Source organism: Physeter macrocephalus, unplaced genomic scaffold (genome assembly GCF_002837175.3).
Source record: "Physeter macrocephalus isolate SW-GA unplaced genomic scaffold, ASM283717v5 random_461, whole genome shotgun sequence".
Classification (NCBI taxonomy): Eukaryota; Metazoa; Chordata; class Mammalia; order Artiodactyla; family Physeteridae; genus Physeter; species Physeter macrocephalus.
This window is the reverse complement of record NW_021145747.1, coordinates 26,068-47,291: the sequence shown is the minus strand read 5'-3', so window position 1 is coordinate 47,291 and position 21,224 is coordinate 26,068. Positions and strand designations below refer to the sequence as shown.

General features: G+C 49.0%; 1 protein-coding gene across 1 annotated transcript in view; it reads right to left on the bottom strand.

Moving 5' to 3' along the window:
* The window catches only part of LOC102989054 (SWI/SNF-related matrix-associated actin-dependent regulator of chromatin subfamily A-like protein 1), a gene marked incomplete at its 3' end in the record, with an annotated part of 35,317 nt that overhangs the window by 5,990 nt on the left and 8,103 nt on the right, over positions 1 to 21,224 (bottom strand). Inside the window, exons 6-11 of the mRNA XM_028485566.1 lie at positions 19,365 to 19,415; positions 14,461 to 14,647; positions 10,728 to 10,878; positions 8,947 to 9,105; positions 7,164 to 7,229; positions 861 to 1,001 (exon numbers count right to left, since the gene is read on the bottom strand). Coding sequence (XP_028341367.1) covers positions 861 to 1,001; positions 7,164 to 7,229; positions 8,947 to 9,105; positions 10,728 to 10,878; positions 14,461 to 14,647; positions 19,365 to 19,415 — 755 coding nt within the window. The remainder of the gene's footprint in view (positions 1 to 860; positions 1,002 to 7,163; positions 7,230 to 8,946; positions 9,106 to 10,727; positions 10,879 to 14,460; positions 14,648 to 19,364; positions 19,416 to 21,224) is intronic.

The window sequence follows — 21,224 nt, the reverse complement described above, 5'->3', positions numbered from 1 at the left end:
AATCACGATTTTTTTTTTTTTTTTTTTTTGCGGTTCGCGGGCCTCTCACTGTTGTGGCCTCTCCTGTTGTGGAGCACAGGCTCCGGACGCTCAGGCTCAGCGGCCATGGCTCACGGGCCCAGCCGCTCCGCGGCATGTGGGATCCTCCCGGACCGGGGCACGAACCCGTGTCCCCCGCATCGGCAGGAGGACTCCCAACCACTGCGCCACCAAGGAAGCCCCAGAAATCACGGTTTTGATTGTAGTGGCATTTGTTTACAAGGCTTCCTCTGCCATTTTTGGAGAATGGAAGCTGTGCAGACTGTAGCTTCAGGGGCAGCTGCTCCATTGGCACCGTATTCATAGAGATGATTTGCAGGTCAGAGGCTTCTGGCCTGTTGACCAGGCACGATTCACTATAATGAGTCGACATTTACGAGCAAAGGCCCACTGATGAGAGCCCACCAGGGGAGCCTGAGACCATGCTTCCCACCCCACCTGTTCAAAGGCTTCCTCTGTCCTTTTTGCGCAGAGTATGTAGGGCCTCGGCCTCACCTGGAGCTCACCTCAGTGCCCTTCTCTGAGGCAAGAGCTGTTGGCTTTCAGAGCTCCAGGCACCTACGCATTGGCCACTGGTCGCTCTACTGGAAAACACTAACGTGGAATCACCACAAGCGTTAGAACTCGGAGGGGCTGCTCTTACCTTACCCTAGAGGACACTCCAAGGTCAGAGTTAGGGGCAAAGCAGAGCTAAAATCTGAATCCAGCTCTATGGCCAGTGCCCTTCTGATCACACCACAGCCGAAAAGGAGGAATGGAAAGGGAAGTGTGAAAATCAGGGTGGGGGTGGGCGGGGAAGAGGGGGAATAAAGAACAAATACCCGCTTGGCGCCACAGTAGCGAAGTCCAAAGGTGTGGAACTGAGGGAAGAAAGTCGGCCTGACGGCGAGGATCTGCGTGTAGAGCTCTGCCGGCCGGGACATGGCTGGGGTGCCCGACAGTAAGATCACCCTCTTGGCAACCTAGAACACAAAAGCCCAAGATGCTGAGACGCACAGAGGACACGCAAGGGATGTCCCCAGCACCCCCAGGAGTCGGAGCCGAGGCCCCTGGAACAGTACACCCCTGGAATCTTGCACGAACACCTTCACTTCCTCGCACTCTGACCGCAGGTACTTCTCAAGTTCACGCATCTTAGATCCAAGGTAGATCTGGATTCCAAAGACACTAAGGCTGGCCTCACTCCAGAGCTCCGGGTGGCCACAACCTGGGAACTCTAAGCGAAGGTACCATGACCAGAGAAAACGAGCATGTGTGCTCCAAGAAGCTCACGGTGTGACCCGTGTAAGAGGCTGGGCGTCACCTCCTAAGCTGCCTCGGCCACACCCTCTGCCCGCATCTACATTAGCACTTAGTCCCTTACGCTGAACTCTATCTTGTCTGTCTCCCTCACTAGACTGCAAGCTTCTGGAGATCAAGGACTGGGCTGTGTCCATCTTTGTTTCCGTAGAACAGTGGCTGGCACGAAGTAAGCAATCAATAAATATTCACCGTATGCCTAACAATATTCACAAGGAAGCTAACTGGTGTCCTACGGAACGTGGAGTAAACTCACAGACTCCAGCATGGGTAGAGGAAAGGGAAGTAGGAGAGGCAGCAGCAGGTCCGAACTTTTTCCAGGATGGATTTCTGACACCCAAGCTGAACCTGTGATTAGATAATGACACCTAGGACCAGCCCTTTCTCAATCCCAGGAGAAAGCATCAGCAATGGCCTGTGTATAAGCCTCTACTTGTTTTCTTTAGAGGAAAATTTAAAAAGCCTGTCACTAACTCAGCTGCACAATGCTTTGAGTCTAGAGATCCCTGATTCAAGCTCATCTGGCAGTTAATAAGGACTTTAAAAGGTGGGACCCGGATCCATCTACCCTACACTCAGCCCAGGCCTGCAGCAGCCTGCTCAGCTGAGGGCAGGATGGGCATAAACAGTTGGTCAATTCCAATGACAGACTTCGGGTTCCTCCTCATCCTGACACCAACCTGACCCAAGAAGACCGGACCCAAAATCCTACCTCTTACTCAGATGAGAAAGAGGGTGAGATAAAAAAAAGGAGACACATCCCTACTGTACTAGAACATGGAATGGCCAAAGATCACTGGAGGTGAAATCCATTTCAGCTCTGGAAGGGACCCTACTGGGGCGCTCAGTTGTCTAGAAACAGCTTGTTAACAACCACTGTAACCTTGAGTTAATGATGGCAGCATAAGCCAATCGCATGCAGTCAATCACCTAGGGGAGGAAATTAGGTTTTCAGACATACACTGCCTCATAAAAATAAATAAATAAAGGTGCAGCAGAGGGAAGAAAAATGATTCTTTATAAATATACAATATATACCGTTCTTGAGATGCACTTTTGCCCTCTCAGCAACTGCCAATACCTAATTCCATTATGACAGGAGAGCTATGAATTTCTCCAGCTATAATTTTCCACAGTTCAATTACCTGGGCCTTCTAATTTCCTACGTGGTTTAATGCAGACTCATTAAAATAACAATGAGCTTCTTGAATGACGCCTGTAGCACCACTTGCCTTGGCTCAAGACCATTTCAATGAAATGGGGAAAATGAAAAGTCTTATCAGTAAGAGAAAATCAGCTCATCATCCAAACCTATTCCCCGCATCATCACTGCTGTAGCCTGGGGATGCAGCCTGGGCAGCAGCTCACAGATCAGGTGCTGGGAATTAACTCCAGGGTTCTCTGCCCGATATTTATAGGACGGAGTTAACATGGAGTCAGATCTCCCATATACTGTCCAGACTAGGGGGGTGACGGGACCGTTGAAAATGGATGCTTGTGGGTGTTAAAAAAGCAGAGGCAGCATTATGGAAAGAGAACAAAGGCCAGCTTTGAAAAGAAACCAATACGGCGTCTCATCTATTATGGAATGACTTAGCCTGCTCAGCCCCGACACGTTTACTGTCATCACTGTCATCCGTAAGGCCTTTAATTGTGCCCGGTTTCACATGGTTTATATGCCACCCTCTACCCTTGAGAACTTCCAGTTTAGGAAAATATAAATGCATAAAACTACATAAATCAACCCTAAATTGAACGCCGTACAGGTAACTCTTCTAGCACCCAAGAAACCCACAATGGAACAATGCAAGAAAACGATTTCTATTTAGCGTCAGAGAGAAGTTAGTTGATTCACACAAGAAGGGGACTCTTCCTGCAGCCTGCCTGATCACACTGCGGGTGAGAGCAGACCCTCCAGCGGACACCACCCCCGCTCTGGCCTGAAGAGGCAAAGAGCCATCTCTCCAAACGCAGAGGGACTGGGTTTTCTCGTCTAGGTGCAGAGGGACTGGGTTTTCTCTTCTAGGTGCAGAGGAACTGGGTTTTCGACTCTCTGCTTGTATATCACAAGTACTGCCATTGTACTGTACAAAACATCCAAAACCCGGTTACAAATCCGACAAAAGGGATCAGATGATACACATTCTGACAGATTTATACAATAGAATACTATCTGTAAGAATGAGGTCCAGTTATCGGGAATGAGGTGGCATGATTACCAAGATACACCATTAAGGGAAAAAAGGAAGGTGCAAAACTGGTTGTAGAACACTCTAGGGAAGGAGAAAGGAAAAACACGTTGAATGTACTGATATGGGCATAGACTAATTTTTACAACTAAACCCCAAAATCCAGTAACTGTGGCTGTCTTCGAGGAGAGAGATCAAGGGACTGGGGGATCCAGAGGGGGGAGAAGGAGTTATTTTTCACTGTACACCCTTCTGTACTCTTTGAATATATCATCTAGTTAAACTACTTCAAGGAAAAAGGAAAAGAAAAAGCTCAGATACCTCAGACCACTATTCTCATCTGATCTAGCCAATCGACAGACATAAAAGGACTCTACTCCCACCAAAAGAGAAACAGCTGTTTATTAGGGAAGGATGGTGGGATTCGGAGGGCCTTTCTTCTTCTAAAGAAATAATCTAACTGGTTTAACAATAAAAAGCACTATAAATTTAAAAAAACCACTAAGGGAAACTCAAACACACCTCACTGCTCACAATGGAAAAGTCAGATACCCTTCAGGGCTGGAGTCATGTGGAGAAAAAGACCATGTGATTTGACCTGAGCAGGAGTGAAGGTGGTGATGCATGGCCAGACTGGATTTCAGAGGCAGCTATCAAAAGGTAAAACTGTGACCCAGAAATTCTGAGTGGAAGAATTCGTCCTAAGAGGACAAAGTATACAAGCTATGAACATACGGATGAGGTTCACTTGCGGAATTATTTGTAATAGCGAAACAGTGTCCAACAGTAAGGGTTAACTCATGGGACGCGTCCAGATCACAGAACGCTCCCAAGCCATTAAAAATGATCTTGCCCTACAGCTGACGTGTTAGAAAAATAACCAAACTGTTAACAGTGGTTTTCTGTGTTGGAGGGATTAAAGGTGATTTCAGTTTTGTTCTTTATAGCTTTCTGTCTTGCCTACTTTCACACAGTTGACCCTTGAACAACACGGGTTTGAACTGCACAGGTCCACTTAGGCAGATGTTTTCCATAGTAAATACTACAGTCCTATACTGCCCGAGATTGGATAAATCTCAGTATGTGGAGGAACCTCAGACATGGAGGGCCAGCTAAGTTAAAGGCACGTTAAACCCCCGCTGCTCAAGGGTCAACTGCAGACGAAAACAGAACCACCTCGCTTCGCAGCCCAGGAAAACGGTGCTGTAGGGGAAGAAAGATGCCACATTTCCCAGGGGACAACACCACCAGTTTCTTACAACCTAAGCAAAATGGCCTCTGCATGCAGCTGCTGTTTCCATTCAGGAAAACCACATGATCTGGCCTATCTCACAGACAGTAAGATATAACCTAATTACCTCATCATGAACATCTGCTGAAAATATTTTGACATATTAATTAACAGAATATAGTTCTAAGAGATGCACAAGTTAGAGGAACAGTCAAGTGGTATTAAAGTCAGCCCTTTGGCTCTTCAAAGGCGTTATTTTCCTTCTTCCCAACTCTCCTCTTATTCCCAAAATACCTAGATTCACTCATTTCCTTAGAGTATCTGATCAGTGGTTCTCAACAGAAATGGGGAGGGGTAATTCCCCCGGGACGCTTGGCAAGACCTGCCAAGACAATTTTGGTTGTCACAACTGAAGGAGCCAGTGGCATTTAGTGAGTAGAGGCCAGGGATGCAGCTAAATGTCCTACGATGCCCAGGACAGCCCTGTGGATAACAACGAATTATCCAGCCCAAAATGTCAATAGTGCCAAGGCTGAGGAACTCTGATCTCGATGGAAATACAGCAGAGAGGTGGGAGGTTTGATGAACAGAATAACACAGGATGCCTCATCCTCCTCCTCCACTCAACTGTGCCAACAGTCCAGCACACGTGAAGTCAATGTTATGGATGACAGTGGCTTTGAGACACCCATGAACAGGCTATATTCACGGGTCCTGTTTTGAAACATTAATTCATCCGAGTTCTACGGCCAATGCAGAGTAACACATACTAGTTAGCAGTTAAAATTTTGTTTTAAATGTGTCACTCTGAAATATACCCAAGATCGGAAAAATGTAGACACTGCTTTAAAAGGTCTGGCTCAGAAGCACATATTTCAGAAACCAATATTTACGTCCAGCTTGCCTGACCAGGCAATGAGTGCATTAACAAGACAGTTGCTAAGAAGCTTTCCTATTATATCTTTAATGATATCATCTATCTGCTGTGAAGTTTCTTTTGTCTAAACAATCAGGGGTACAGATTTAATTTTAGTTATGGCTGTAATATTGGAACCACAGTACCAGGGTCTGTTAACATTTTTCAACAGAAAACATATTAAAATTCCCCAAAAGAAGGTCACCACTTTGGGAAAAACATTTAAGTGTGTCCATAAATGGCTCTCAACCTATAAACATTTATAGGTAATTTGGGCAGAGAATCAAGGTTTTTAAGTAAAGGACCTTTAGGTTTGGAGAGAATGACATAATCCTGCTTTGGAAGATGTTATCATATTACCTGTTACTCCGAACACAAAACAAACTTGAAATGAGCAGACACTCAAGTGTGTTTTGTGGGGAGTTGGAAAAAATTAATTTTCCAATGCTATTAAGTTTCACCAACATTTAGCCTATTTGTTTTCTCTAGCTTAGGTACAACTTAAAGCTTCTTTTAAGCAATAAAAGCTGCAGTTTTAAAATCAGGTGCAACCCAAAGGCCACTTTACTAGAGCCCAAGAAGAACATGATGTTGCTTTTGTTTGCTCAGTTCATACAAACCAAAGGAGATTCCCCCAAAGTCACGCATGAGAAATTTCTACCTTGTTATGAGAGAAAAGACTACTTTTCTAATTGTACAACTTTTTTCCCTGAAGTAGGAAAAAGCTCACCCCAAATAGACGGAAGGAAATTTGGGGGCCTTCCCTCTGTTGGGGATAGAGAGGCTGGGACACAAAATATAGACACCGAAGTGTGTACCACACAAAGCATGGAGCTTATACTGCAGGTCAGAATACAATGCCTTTGGACAAAGATTCAAAGCTGCAACACACACACACACACACACACACACACACACACACACACACACACACACGCCCCCCCCCCCCCTTCTGCTCTGAAACCAGGACTCAAGCAGCCAAAGGCTCAGCCCCAGAAAAGGGTATCATCATATTTATAAAGCAGGTCTCAGCTTTGTGGCCCCTCTTGCTGATGCCCACAGCCTGGTTCTGAGTCTGCACCATGAGAGCTTTGCCCCGCAAGCCACGTAGAAGACAGGCGGTTCCTCCTGGGCTGTTTAGAGGACCCGCTGCTGGAGGCTGTCCCTCTGCCTTGTCCAGGAGGAGCCCGAGGACAGTCCAGAGTGAGTCCCAACCTGGCCTGTGTCCTTCAACAGGTCTTCATCTTTGAGAGACAGACGACTGCACTGACCACTAGTTCCTCAGCAGGATGTTAGGCAGAAAAACGAATCTGGTACCAAAGTCCTAAGTAGAGATGCCCTGAGTCAATGCTAAGCCACATCCACGGCCTGCAGCCCTGGACTCGCGGCCCCTGCTCCCCTTGGACACCAGTCCAGCCCGAGCAAAATACAGCAGATCTCCGGACCGAGTGGGCTCAGGCACCTGCTAAGCATCCTCAGCAGCACTCACCTTGAGGAGGGGCACAGCTGTGCGACAGCGGGCAGTCTTAATGTTTTTGAGGAAGTGAGATTCATCCTGAAAAGGAACAGTCACGTAAGTGAACAAGGCCAAACGCTGAGCAGACGGAGAGAGAGCCCACGTCAAGCCTGACCCTGGTACGGCGTCGCACTGAGGCTGCCTCTCCTGGTGCTTTCTCCTTCAGGAGACGGCTGGGGGCCCGGGCAAGGACCAGGCTCTGGGGCATCTTCTCTATGACATTGTAAGCAAGTCGCTTCATCTCTCAGGGACAGTTTTCCACTTGCAAAGTGGGGCTGGCGACTCCCCTGCCCTGCCCACCGCGCACGCGGCACGGGACAAACCCCTGAAAGGTGCTCTGCTGGCTTGTAGGATTGCACCGCCCCCCCGCACAGCACTAACGCCGCTGAAGACCCATGTGTGCCCCGAGCTGGCTCGAGGCTCTGCGGCCCGGCCCGCGCCTTCTCCCCCGCTTCCCTGAGCTCCCGCAGGCTCTGGCTCCTGCGTCTCCGAAGGCCCTGGAACGGACTGTAATGATCTGCGTGTGTGTCGGTCTGTCTTACTGGACTGCGGCTCCCCGGAGACCAAGGGCTGACCGCTCCCTCCACACCCGCGGCACACAGCCCTGGGCAGGGCACAGAGCTGCCTTCGACCTCTGGCTAGCCGAGACAGTGGACGAAGCCACCTCCCTCGCAGTCAGCCCGCTGCCGGGAAACCCGAGGCAGAGGCCCCACTGCAGTCTTGTTGACGCGAGTGACTCGGAGGTCCTCGAAGAGTTTTCTAAAAACCCTTTCTTTCACTCCTTCTAGATGAGATGTGCACTAGACAAGATGAGCAGCAAGATCTGGGAGGCCACTGTAGGTAGAGAATCCTATTTTTAGAGGAGGAAACCACCACTGGCTTTTTCAAGTCACACATTTGAATAAAAATCCTTTCGTGTTACCCGGAGGCACTCGGTTTCCCTGTTCTGCCAAGAGGAAAAGCGAGCATAAGCTTCCCCTGGAAACCATCCACTGCAGGCTCCGCCCCAGGACATCTGTCACCTGGACTGGGGGTGGTAGCTGGCCGCACGGGGACGGGGAAGGGAGAGACTCACCCGTTTTCAGGGCTGTATCTGTGAGCCACGTAGACACGCTGAGTACTGACAGAGGAGGCTGGAAGCCAGCCTCTCTAGACTTTCCTTCTGGAGTATGAAAGGAGTTACAAGAAGGAAAGCGGCAGCTAAAAGATGTACCATCACATCTGGGAGCAGGACTCTAAACTCTAAAGCTTCCTTTAAAAGAAAACAACTAGGGTAAAAAGTGCTTTTTTTTGGTAGGAAGGGAGCGTCCTTATATCAGCTGGAAGAAAATCTATTAACTGTTTGAACTGCACGTCTGAGTCACGCTGACAGGAGGGCACCAGATGGAGGCACAGGCCCATGTTGTCCAGGCTGTAGCTCCTGGAGCCCCGGGCTGTCGGGGGTGCATGTGCTCGCCTCCATCATGACCCCCCGTGGGGAGAGGTGGGCTAGAAACTCCCAGCACAGACCTAGTAAACCGCAATTTTTCAAAAGTGCCCGCCCCTGCCCCAGAAGATCCTAATATGTAGCCAGGGTGGAGAACCACTATTTGAGAGAAATGAAAGATCACTTCCCTACAAGATAAAGCCAGTGATTTCAACTCTCCAAGAAACCTAGTGAGGCTCCGTGAGATTACAGATATGGACATTCTTGGAGCTTTCGAGCAGAAAGTTTCCCCAGAGATAAAGTACTTAAAGACTCTGCCAAGTCACTTACAATGATGACAACTCTGAAAGGGGGTTTTAGCTGCTTTTCTAACTTGCTCAGAAGATCAAAACTGACAATGTTGACCAAGCCAGCTGTCGGGTGGTCCTTCCCAGTCACCACGACGTTGATGTGGTCTGGGCTCAGAGACGGCAGCCACTGACGGAAGGCCTGGGGGTGACAGGAGAGAACAAAACCCAAGTGGTGATCCAGCCTGGCAGCTGCCAGCTGTGGCCCCGCTAACCCACCCACCGCCTCTCTCCGCGCGGACCAACGTCAACACTCCCTGAAGACAAACGCGGTCCCTTCCCCTCCCCGCCCTCCTGCATTCAGCATAACCCTGTCCCCACGAGCAACCGAGCAACCGTCGCCTCCCTGTTCCTCCCACCCACCCACTCCCCTTCGCTTTCCACCAGCGGGACACTTCCCTCCTCGGTAAGCAAGCACTTGTTAGCAGTCGCTTTGGGGTGTCTGTGGATTCCACTTCTGTGACCTCTAGCTAGATGACAAATTTCTGCGAGGAAAGAATGCAACTCTTTTTAAGAGGCATTTTATAAAGGAATTTTTAGCAGAGCCTGGTACGCCAAAGGCACTGATGATGATGAAAATGTTCAGTGCTTTCTACAAAGGCACCTGCTTTCCCCAGAAATCTTGCCATCTCTAGCCAAAGCCAGTACCTGGAGCCAGTGGACGGCCACCAGGAGCCTCTGTCATTGGCCGGGGGTCTGGGTGCTCCCAGTGAGCCTGGGCTGACACCATTCTGATTCCGGGAACGCCAGGCCAGGCTCTGTCCTGCTTATAAGCCGCTGACCATCTGCTCTTCCCTAGAATTTCCAAGGGTGCTGTGGGAATCTAACGTGTGTTGAACTGTTAGTTCCTAGAGGCTCTGGCACAATTCAGATCACAAGGACAAGAAAAGAGTGAGGTGCTGTTTCGATATGCACTTTTTTAAAGTTCTGCTTTCTCCTGGGTTGCAAGGGCATGTCTGGGCGTCAGGCCCCCTGGCTGCAGGCAGAGCTGCCTCTTCCCCAGAAGCAGCTCGCGGGGCCTTAGTAACAGCCTCGGCACGAGGAGGCCGACAGCCACCTCGAGCAGCACGAAGCTGGGAGAAGCTACGGACAAAGAACCACGTCTTCCATCCTGACCAAGCTTGCTTACATAGAGTTTCATTCATTTCATGGGACCACTCCGATCCGGATTTACAGGAGACAAAGCTCACAGCTGAGTGATAATACAATGGTCATGTCAGGTTTTTCTGCCATAAAGGTGCCCGGCAGACTGAACATCCTGCCCACACCACCTGTTACCGGTGTGGGCCCTGAGCCCAAAGTCAGGAGGTGAGACCTCAAGGCCCCGGAACCGTTCCTCGCTAGCAGCAAGCATGGTGTTTAACCTCTTGGAGAGGCAGTTTTCTCATCTGTCAATGGGGTTAATGTCTTGTGTCTGCTGCACACGGCTATTTAAGGATTAAGGGAAATAAAGTAAAACTATTTTGAAACTTAAGTGGGGTAGAGGTGAAAGGTGTTCTTCGCAGGGGCACCAGAGGTGCGCAGGAAGCGTCTACTGACAGACGGAAGCAAGTCTGAGCTTGGTAAGGCCTTGCCCTTCCTCCCTAAAGGCCTAGCCTGATTCTAACTCAGGAAAACAGGAGCCTGGCCTCAGCAGGCTCCCTTCCTCCTTCAGCTGAGACAGATCTTTCGAGCTCCCCGGGTCCTGTCCCCAGACTGTCGTTTGATGACTCTGACACTGAGGAAAGCCTTCCTCGTTAAAATCGTGGCACCAGGAGAGCTGACCTGCTCCCAGGTGAAGCGCACAGATGACGGTACCACCACCAGGAGCGGCCACTCCTTCCGGTAATAGGCGGCTATGCAGATGGCTTGGATGGTCTTCCCCAGGCCCATGTCATCAGCAAGCAGCAGGCGGCCTCTTTTCGCTATGGCAAAACTGAAAGCAGACACGGTCAGGACAGAGCACGGCGCGCTTCCCGGGGCGTCGGTTAACCCGCCATCGAGCCGCCACGTGAAGCCACACGGCTGCTCGGTGTGGGCTACCGGCTCGCGAGAGACCTGCTCCGCCGAGAGGGAAGCCAGGGGCCAAACAGGGGGCAGAGTAATAATAATCAAGAAAAGACTACAAACAGGGATAACGTGAAATGTAGTCAAAGGGGAGGGAGAAGCTCTAGAAGACAATTAGGTCGTGGAAGCCGAGGGAGGGAGTTTCCAGTAAGAGGAATCACCCTCTGCCCGGCATAGGCGAGGCCCAGGGGATATAAAGGAAGAGCGTGGGAAACAGTCCCTAACGAGGGGCTGGGAGGGGCACGCTTGTCACATGAGGGATCTGCGGGAAGGGAAGAAAGAAGAGACGGTGGGGTGGAAAAATGGCTTTCTCGAGATCAGAGAGGACTCTGTACGCATAACGCTGGCAAAGACAGAAAATGTTGGAGAAGAGGAGGATGGCCAGAGAGAAGGATGAAGCAAGAGTGTTTGTCTAAGAGGAGCACCGACCTCAGCAACGTGTCTCATTACCTGGCAGCCTCCAGGGTCCCCAAGCCCTCCAGGGCAGCAGCCCTTGCTTACAGTTTGTGCATAAAGCATGGAATTATTATTCTACTCCTTCGGAGCCCGACCGGCCTGGGTTGGAATCCCAGTTCCACCACCTGGGAGCCGTGTGCCTTTCCGCAAGTTATCTGACCTCCTCGTGCCTCCGCTGTAACGTGGAATAACGACGAGGTCTACCCCAGAGAGTGTTACGGGAGTTCCTGATGTTTAAAGCACTTAAAACAGCGCTTGGTGCCGTCGTAAGTGCTGGGGAACTGCTTCCCTTAGAACAATTATTCCCCCAAAGGAGAAAAATAACCAAGACACAAACAGTGATGGTGACTTGCTCGACTGGCATAGGAATCAGTGAAAAGCTAAAAGGATCCCCAGTGCCAGATGCCTGGTCTCCTGCTCCAAACACCGCTCCTCTTTCATCGGAATTCCTGAAGAACTGATCACTGGCTCAGGAACCTGATAATAAGCCAGTCGACTAGCTCTTCTCCTTTCCTTCTCACCCAGAAAAGACAGAGAACAGCCCCTCTTCTGACCAGCAGCTGCTATGGCCCACAAGAATTCCGGGCTGCACATGGCCTTTCTGAATTGCCTGGAAACGGCGTTTCCGCCCTTCAGAAGCCAGTGCCCAACGAAGGTGGGAAAGTGAGCAGCGGGTCTGCGGGTGGCGTGAGCCCAGGACACCAAGGCTCAGCAGACAACGAGCGTCCTGTCGTGGTCCTGGCACTTCTCTGTCCTCCCAGCTGCCACACGGCCCACCCGGTGAGAGGTGGTGCCCCCTCCCCTCCCCCCTGGCCGTGGCCACCAGACTCCTGCGATGGGGGGGAAGGGAGCCCACCCTCCCCTGGTCATGCCGACCTTGGTGAAATCTTCCGGACCATTTCTGGGATCAACTCAGACAGACACATGCAGAGAGACAAGTATAAAAGACTTATATTTTTACATTACTTTCTGATTTACAAAACTGGTGGTCAGGATAGCCAGGGGCACCTATGCAACAAACCAGGGAGGGCCTTTTGTTTCAGCCTCCGAGGCGTCGCAACCATTTACAATGTCTGCACGGCTTCATCCACCTGGTCATTCCCAAAGCAGAACAGACCCTTGAATTTCATAGCCTTTCCTTTTACTCTGCCTTGAGGTAGTCCAACTAAGGAACAAAGTGATCACAACTGAGAACAAAGATGTCGCCTGGATAATAGAGAGACAATCACACAGCTGAATGCCGCTTTCGACAGTGTAGTATTACACAAAAAACGCTGCACTCATCATCAGAAGATAGGATTTCAGCCCCAATTCCACTTTTGGAAACTAAGCATCTTTAGACAGAGGACTCTTTTCCTTGGTCTCAACTCACTCCTCTATTAAAAGGAACCGTTTAGATATTAGAGCAGGCTGATATCTATCGAAGAGATTTTGCTCCGTACATTTAAATGAGTTTCCAGTTGTAGTACTTACATACAAAACAAAAACATGGAATTGACAGCCCTTCCCTTAATACCAAACTCCTCCACTTCAGGGAATGAAAGTTAAAATCTGGAATTAATGCAGAGTTTTGAAGAAAGGCTGCAAGTACCATTAGCAGTTTCAGAGCCATAGAGAAAAAGACAGAAACAGCTTGGCTGTGCTCTGCCTCTGATGTACATACCCTGGGGTGCCTCGCACCCACCAGCTCTCAGCATGCACCGCACGTGCCAGGGATCTCCAGGGGAGCCATGAAGAACCTGATTCTGAAGACAGGGGCTGCCCAGGAGCTGGGGGTGGGCAACCTCGCTCGGCATTAATGAAGGAGACGGAGGAAGAAAGATGAAAGGGAAAACCCACCTTGAGCCTGGGTAAAACAAGGCCCAAAGGACATCTCAACAGATGAAAGAAACGGCAAAGTGCGTTATCTCAGAGAGATGGCAGCTGGAAGGCAAAGGAAGGAAAGGGTGCGGGCATAGCTGGGACCGCGGGGATGCAGTGGGGTCCCACTGTACCCAAACTGCACCCGAGAACAAACTCCTGCAGGGACAGCAGCCAAGCTTTAACCAAAACACCACAAGTGGGCTGCACGCGGGCAGGCTGCCTTCGTGGGCCATGTCCATCGACAATGTAGGTCCTTCCTTTGCATGGGGCTCTATCTCCAACCACACCACCTGACATGAGATCTAGCTCTTATTATTTCTACACAGAGTCTCAAGACAGCCTCTTCCCTCTCCTCCACCTCCCGTCTTTCTACTAGAAGGCAAATTCTGGGGCAAACCTGTCATTTTGTTTCTCCTAAGATACTCTGGAAAAAGGGACAGGTCAGGACACAGGCTTATCTTTTTTCTATCAATATAGTAAGAGCACTTTCTTTTGGAAAACCACCACCTTACACTCTCAGTCCAGGTAACTGGGGTGAGGCAGCCCCTACCCTTTCGCTCCAGGGATGGGCCTGTCACCTGGTCTTACCGGTAAGACCTCCGAGCCCCCCAAGACACAGTGACTGACCAGTTCAAGCGTCAGCACCAAATTTCAGCTATTTCAGTGTGGGACCCACTAGAAAAGAGGTGCTTCCGCTGGGCTGCAGAACCGATGGGTGCAAAACGGAAGCCCCTGGCTGCCCCCGCTGCCACACTTGAGGAGCACCTGGCTGAGAACAAAGCAAACTAAGAAGAAAGCAGAGCTGAGAGGGGTGCAGAGTCCTGGTGAGCTCTTTAGAGACCCTGGGCTTTCTGTTGCATGCAAGGAGAAATCTCTTTTCTTAAACTACTTTGAGTTGGGTTTCTGCACACTTGCAATACAGAGTCCTAATTAACTTATGGAATTTGAAATCAGTGGTTACAATCAGGCTTTGGTGACAGCACACCTGGGCTGTTTAATGCTAATACCCAGGATGCTTCTAGACGGCTGTGAAAGAGGAGCATTCATGCAAGAGGGAGCATCTGAAGCCAGTCCGTGGTGAGCGATAAATCTGAGCAGGAGATCGCAAGAGGAAGACAGATGAAGAACCTACTTGACTCCAACTCTCTGAAAGGGCAGCAGGTTAGACACGAGCTTGGAATCCACTCTGGACAGGTCTGCCTCGGGGATGTCTGCCACGGGACGCAGAGACGTCTTCTGGAGCTGAGCGGCAAAAGCCAGGGTGAGAGTCTTGGGCAGAGGATCCAGCTGAACTTGTGGAAGGCAGCGCACCCTTTCCACTAGAAAGGAGAACAGAGGTGTGTGAATTGGAGTGTTAACGTCCAAGATTTCTGGGGGAAAGAGAAGGGGCTTTTTTTTTTGCGGTACGCGGGCCTCTCGCTGTTGTGGCCTCTCCCGTCGCGGAGCGCAGGCCCCGGACGCGCAGGCTCAGCGGCCATGGCTCACGGGCCCAGCCGCTCCGCGGCATGTGGGATCTTCCCGGACAGGGGCACGAACCCGCGTCCCCTGCATTGGCAGGCGGACTCTCAACCACTGCGCCACCAGGGAAGCCCAAAGAAGGGGCTTTGAGATACAAAGTTCAATGGCTGGAATTCTGCTGCATGCCACCTTCTCCGAAAAGTAACTGGAGAGAAAACTGGGTGCAGACAGATGCATGGCAGAGAACCAGTTTTCCCTCTCTATTCCTAGTGTCTGCAACCAAGAGGGCACTCGGTAATGCAAAATTGATCTTCACTACACTCCACAAACACCGGAAAGAACTAAAGTGTTCTTGCGACCGATCTATTTTTAAGCTCAAGTCATTTAAAAAATTATTTTAGTATTCCCATTCAATAAATAAGGACCCATGTTCTTCAAAAATCAGCCCAGGAAAAGCAAGGCCTAAAATGAATAAATCTTGTCTTGTTTCCATTCTCCTTATGTTTTATTTTGGTTTCAATGTTTGAGAAGATGGAGAACTTTAAGCTATATGCTGTCAACAGGCAAGGAAGCACTGTGGTCTATGCAGAGAAGCTGTTAGGGATTTCCAAGAAAGATCAGTAGGACTGTAGTGCTATTTACAAACAACAAAGGGCAGAGTCCATGCAAAGGCCACCAACTGAAAACAACGCACATGGCCCTGCACACTTTTGACCTTTTCCATAAGAGAATAAGCAGCTCCTCTTGAGAAAGGTGAGTTTTACAGGTATTGGCAAGCTAAGGCCTGTGGGCAAATCAGTCTATTGCCTGTTCTAGTAAATAAAGTTTCACTGGAACACAGTGGTGCCTCTTTATTTACGGACTGTCGTTTACTGCTTTCATGCCATAATGGTGGACCTGAGTCGCTGGGACAGAGACCGCATGGCCCACGAAGCTTAAAATGTTTACTATCTGGCCCTTTACAAAAAAAGTTTACCAACCCCTGCTAAGCTTAGAGTCTAAACTATTACTAAGGGTGACCATGACTCTCTTTCAATTAAAGCTTATATTTAGGGGTCTTTACTTTCCTTCCATGTGTGCTGGTCCCAGACCCCAATATAATGGATGGGGAAATCTCTTCTAGTCAGAGTGTTTAACCCAGGTGAGAAAAATAAATGACCTCGGATCTACATGGAAATAAAAGAAAATCAATTTCACTGATTTTTCTTTTTGACAGAATTTAGCTTCACCTGATTTTAAAATTAAGGGGAAACCCCCCCCCTTTTATTCAACAGAGAAACAGAAAAAGAAGAAAAAAAACAGAGATATAATTCTGGGGGGTGGGGGACGGCAGGAGAAGACAAGTTAAAAATTAAAAAGTTAGAGAAAAGAGGATAGACCGAGAAATCCCTGGTAGTAGAATTATCATTAAACTTCTGATCACAGCCTGCTGTCCTACAGTTGTAGCTGCTTTGAAAAATCTAATTAGAAGAGTTAGGAGAGTGACCACTGTTTACAGATCCTTGGTTGCTCTTTATCTTTTACCTTTTCAGGGCACCCTGAGATAGTCATAGTAACCCACCAAGGGGCTAACTGAGCTCTCCAGGAATCCAGGAGAAGGAATCAAATAGAGAACTTGTGTCTATTTCACTTCTACCCGATACTACTTGAAATCCTAAGGTTGTCAGTTCTCTACTCCACATGGTCACAAGGTATTCCAAGAGTCTTCTGCCACAACCATCAACTGGCAATTGCACATACTGATGTGAATATGGAGGGCTGAGCCATCTACTGCCACCTTAAATTGCCTTGCCTTTTCGGTATATTTAAATCCGTCTCTCTCTTTCCCTAAATATAGGTATCAGTTATTTCTGGAAACAGTTTGCATGAACAGAATCATCATGATAAGAAATTAGGTAAGGTTGATGGCTTAATATAAAAGAGAGTGTCCATATTGATGCAGAAATACACTGCATGCTTCCAAATTAAATCTGAGCGTGCTGATTTCCGCACACTTCAAGAGACTGAGAACTCCATGTGCTTTCAGAACCCATTTTCATTTTAATCCTAGTGATCTTCAGCACTCAAGTACCTGATGAAAGCTAAGAAAGGGCTAAGGATCCAGCTGCTGTGAAACACAGTGCTTTGTAAGCATTATGTCCTTTCAGCCACTCAAGAGGAAAAAAACCCACTATCTACTCTGTTTCCTATCGACTGCTATCTCCCCAAATCCTATGCTGCTGGTTCAGTCAACTGAGTGTGTTTCTGAGACAGCCTCTATTCGCTGTCAGCGACTCACTGCTACCCCTTCCCTGTGCTGGAAGACGACAGGAATGCGCAGTCTGGCTTCACGAGTCACAGAGAAGTGTTTCTGTGAGATAGCGCTCTGGCAGAACGCTACCCGGCCACACCGCAGAGAGATGTTAACGTTTTCAAATAGCAGCTGACAAGCTCATTGAGGGGGGCGAAGAACCCTTCTGGACTGTGACAGGTGGGGGGGGGGGAAACAGAAGGCTTTACGCCAATTTCACTGGGGGCACGCGGCAGCAAGTCACTTAGAAAAGAGGGAGGAGGATCGCTCTGCGACTGGCCTGACCCGGAGACTCTAGTCACCACATTAGCACTCACACGCTCAGTTCTCACCGTCATTTCTTAATTCGTTTCATACCCACGTGGTCACTAGCTCAGGTCAATAATCTGATTTCACATACGAGACCTAGGGGTGAGGAGAGAGGTGCAATTCCCCAGGTTTACAATCTGTTAACAGTGGAATTGGAACGAAACTGGGAACTGCAAGGTTCTGCAGCACCTCATCACCTCGGTTTCTTAGTTCACAGACCTGGGCTTCTAAGTTTCCTAGTGGGTCCCATCACAAACTCAAGATTGCAATTTTAGTCAGACTTCATTGTGACCCTAACAAGGCTCCCGACAAGGAAAAACAACTGTTTTCCTTCTCTGGGTCCAAATTTTTCCCAATCTATGAAATGGGGAGAATCAGTCTTATATTCTATGAACTCTTGACTCTAGAATTCTTAACTCTACACCCATGGAATTATGACTATCAAAGGCAAAATCTTATGTGTGGCTGTTATGTGCTTTTTTTCTGGGTGAAGAATCCATTGTTTTCAGCAGATGTTTCAAGCAATCTATGGCCCTCAAGACTTGGAACCATTATATAACGCTATGTAAGTTGCAAGTCATGGTTTTTCAACATTACATTCATCTGCTAGTGCTGTAAATATCCTGCTTTTTGTTGCTCCATAAAAGTCAAAGCCTTTATGGCTCACGTATTTATATGTCTTTCTGTGGCTAAAAGACAAAGGGGTGAGAGGGAAAAACCTCACTCCTACCGCTCATCAAAAATTCAGCTTTGGCCAAATAATCTGCTCTAAATCACGAGTTCCAAAGAGCAGCAGCCAAGGGGTCTCAGATCAACGTCAGCCAGCCTTCCTGCTTCAGCTAGTGGTGGCTGATACTAAATAACTCATCATATTCAAACTTAACCTCGAGTTTGCAGCAAGTCTTTCCTCAAGGAATCAAAAGCTCTTCCCTTATATTTAATTTCTGTCAGTAGGGCAAATATGGATTAAACACCCCGTTTTTTACTGAAGGGACACACGGGACCCAGAATATTGAATTACCTACCTGACGCTGCATAGTAAGTCACATAAGGAGGACACAGAGGGAAGAGACTCTCTTCCTTAAAGCCCTAGGCTGGTGGTCAAGACAGCCAATGATATGGATCCCCACGCCCAGCCCCACTGAGCTGGAGCATGTCTCTCCTGGCCGAACCCTGGTACCAGAAAGTTCTCAGGGGGTCAGGCAGGAGGAACCTCCATTGTGCCGGCTGCACGCCCACTGCAGAATATCGACGGTCTGGAAGATGGGTAACAGACTGGTATTCCAGGACAGGCTGAGCTATGACCACACCCCACCCCCTTTCTCTGGCATATTGGAATTCATTCACTGCCCCACCCAAGCAGAGCACAGAGAAGAAAAATGATACGCCCAAACTGGCTTCCCCTTCTTGGAGTTACATCTGTACACACAGACTTTCCCTTGGTGAGACTCCAAAGCGCTTATTAAACGCTGATGCGCCCCGGCCTTGGCTTCTGCCTCTGGCAGAGCTCAGCCCATGATGAAGCCTGCAACCACTAAGGCTCTCCAACTTTCACAGACCATCTGGTTCTAGAAGTAAGCTGAGAGAGCCTGTTCTTAGAGGGAATCTAAAGTAGCTTCCATCTAAGCTCAGCAATCCTAGCTTGCCTCTGATTCCCCAAATCCACAAACCCTCACTTCTAATACTTCTATGATGGGTGTGAGGTTTCATAGGCCTCAAGAATTTGACTAGTACTGCCTCACTCTGATGGAAGATGAGACCCTGCATTGGCTTGGGCTGCTGTAAAGCCGCCATCCCAAAGCACAGGGACATGGCTGCCCGAGACCAACTTTACCTTTACTAGTGCTGTACGCAAGCATGTGAAGTTATCGCCGTGGAGGGGAGGAAGGAGGTGATTCTTTCAAAATACATTAAATTTAAGGCACATAATTAAGGCTTAACAACAGCACGATACAAAACAAGCAAGGTGGTCAGCTCACTTAGTTTACTGTACTCTTCCAGGAGAAAGTTCCACTTCCTGGTCTTGACATCTGCAATGACAAGAAACAAATAGGCAAACACGACACCCTGCCCTTCTGCAATGTCACCACACTTACTCATTCATTCCCTGCTTTCACAAACCCCCGGGAACCTCGGGTGACGTGGCTGATGTGGTGCCCGGCCCTGAGGACACAGAGATCAAGAGTACCAGTAATCGAGGCTTTCACAGAATTCAGGGAGGAAAGACAAGCAACATGAAGACAGCAATGGGCTGTCAGCGTGCTGATAAAGGGAGCTATGGGGACACAGGACTGGGATGGCCCAGCAAGTCAGAAACACCCTGAATCTCCAAGGTGGGGATAATATTGTAGCTTGCACTTATTCACTGCTTACCTTAAGCCAGGCACAGTGCCAAGAGACTCATATGCACCATCTCATCAGTTCCTCAATAAGCGATAAGCTGGGCACCATTATTAGCTCCATTTTGTACATGGAAAACAAGCTACATGTGGTCGGTGTGGTTAAGCAGCCTATGTTCAAATCCCAGGTCTGCCGCTTCCTGGATGTGTGACTTTGGGCAAGTTATGTAACTTCCCTGTGCCTCAGTTCCACATCTGAAAAAGGAGCATCCCATAGCCCCTGCCTCACCAGGTTCTTGTGAGGATTACATAAAATTAAAATGTAAAATGCTTATGAAAGAGTTTCTGGCAAACAACGCACTCAAAAAAAAAGGTAAACAATGATAAATCATTATTATTATTCCATCTTCTGATTAGTACGGTGTAGCATAAACTACACATAATATTAACTAAGAAGGGTGAGCATCTGGCTACCCAACATTGACTAATTACTTAGGTTTTCCTACCAATCGACCTTCTGAGAAAATCAAGCAAGCTTCAACTCAGTAAGTGCTTTCTGGGCAGCAAAAATGAATTCTTCTCTGTCTGGTCACTGAAGAAGCAAGGCAGTTAGGGAAAAGCCATCATGGATACTTTGAGTCCACTTCAGGAAAGAAGCAAGGTGGCCCAGGTGTAACCTGACAGAAAGACCAAAAGCAGACCGACTACTCTTGATGTGGGAAGAGTGCAGGAGACCCTTTCTGACAATAGCTTGATCCTCACAGTGGCAGGGCAGCAAATGGGAAAGTCTGTGAATAATTGCTACGGCAAAAAAAAAAAAAAAAAAAAAAAAAAAAAAATCCAATGATGGTGGTTTTTTTTTTTTTTTTGTTGCTGTTTTTTTTGCGGTTTTGCGGTACGCGGGCCTCTCACTGTTGTGGCCTCTCCCGTTGCGGAGCACAGGCTCCGGACGCGCGGGCTCAGCGGCCATGGCTCACGGGCCCAGCCGCTCCGCGGCATGTGGGATCTTCCCGGAGCGGGACACGAACCCGCATCCCCTGCCTCGGCAGGCGGACTCTCAACCACTGCGCCACCAGGGAAGTCCAATGATGGTGTTTTAATGTCTAGGGGCCTGGGCAGGTTTGGGTGCGAATATTTTCACTGTTCTCATTCCTCCACAAACAGCGGAGCATGTCAGGAGTGTGCTTTCAAAGGCCACAGGTCAGAAGACACAGGTCATCGGTACTTGCCTTTTGAGGGCCACCCCAAGCGGAAGCCGAACACCTGAGGGGCCAGGGGAGGCAATGCTCTCTGGACTGAGGCTGGGCCCTGCACATTGTGTCTAAACCCTACTCACCAGCCTGCTCTCACCAGTCAAAACTCTCTCCATCTAAGGTATAAAAATGCAACAGCCAGGCTTCCCTGGTGGCGCAGTGGTTGAGAGCCCGCCTGCCGATGCAGGGGACACGGGTTCGTGCCCCGGTCCGGGAAGATCCCACATGCCGCGGAGCGGCTGGGCCC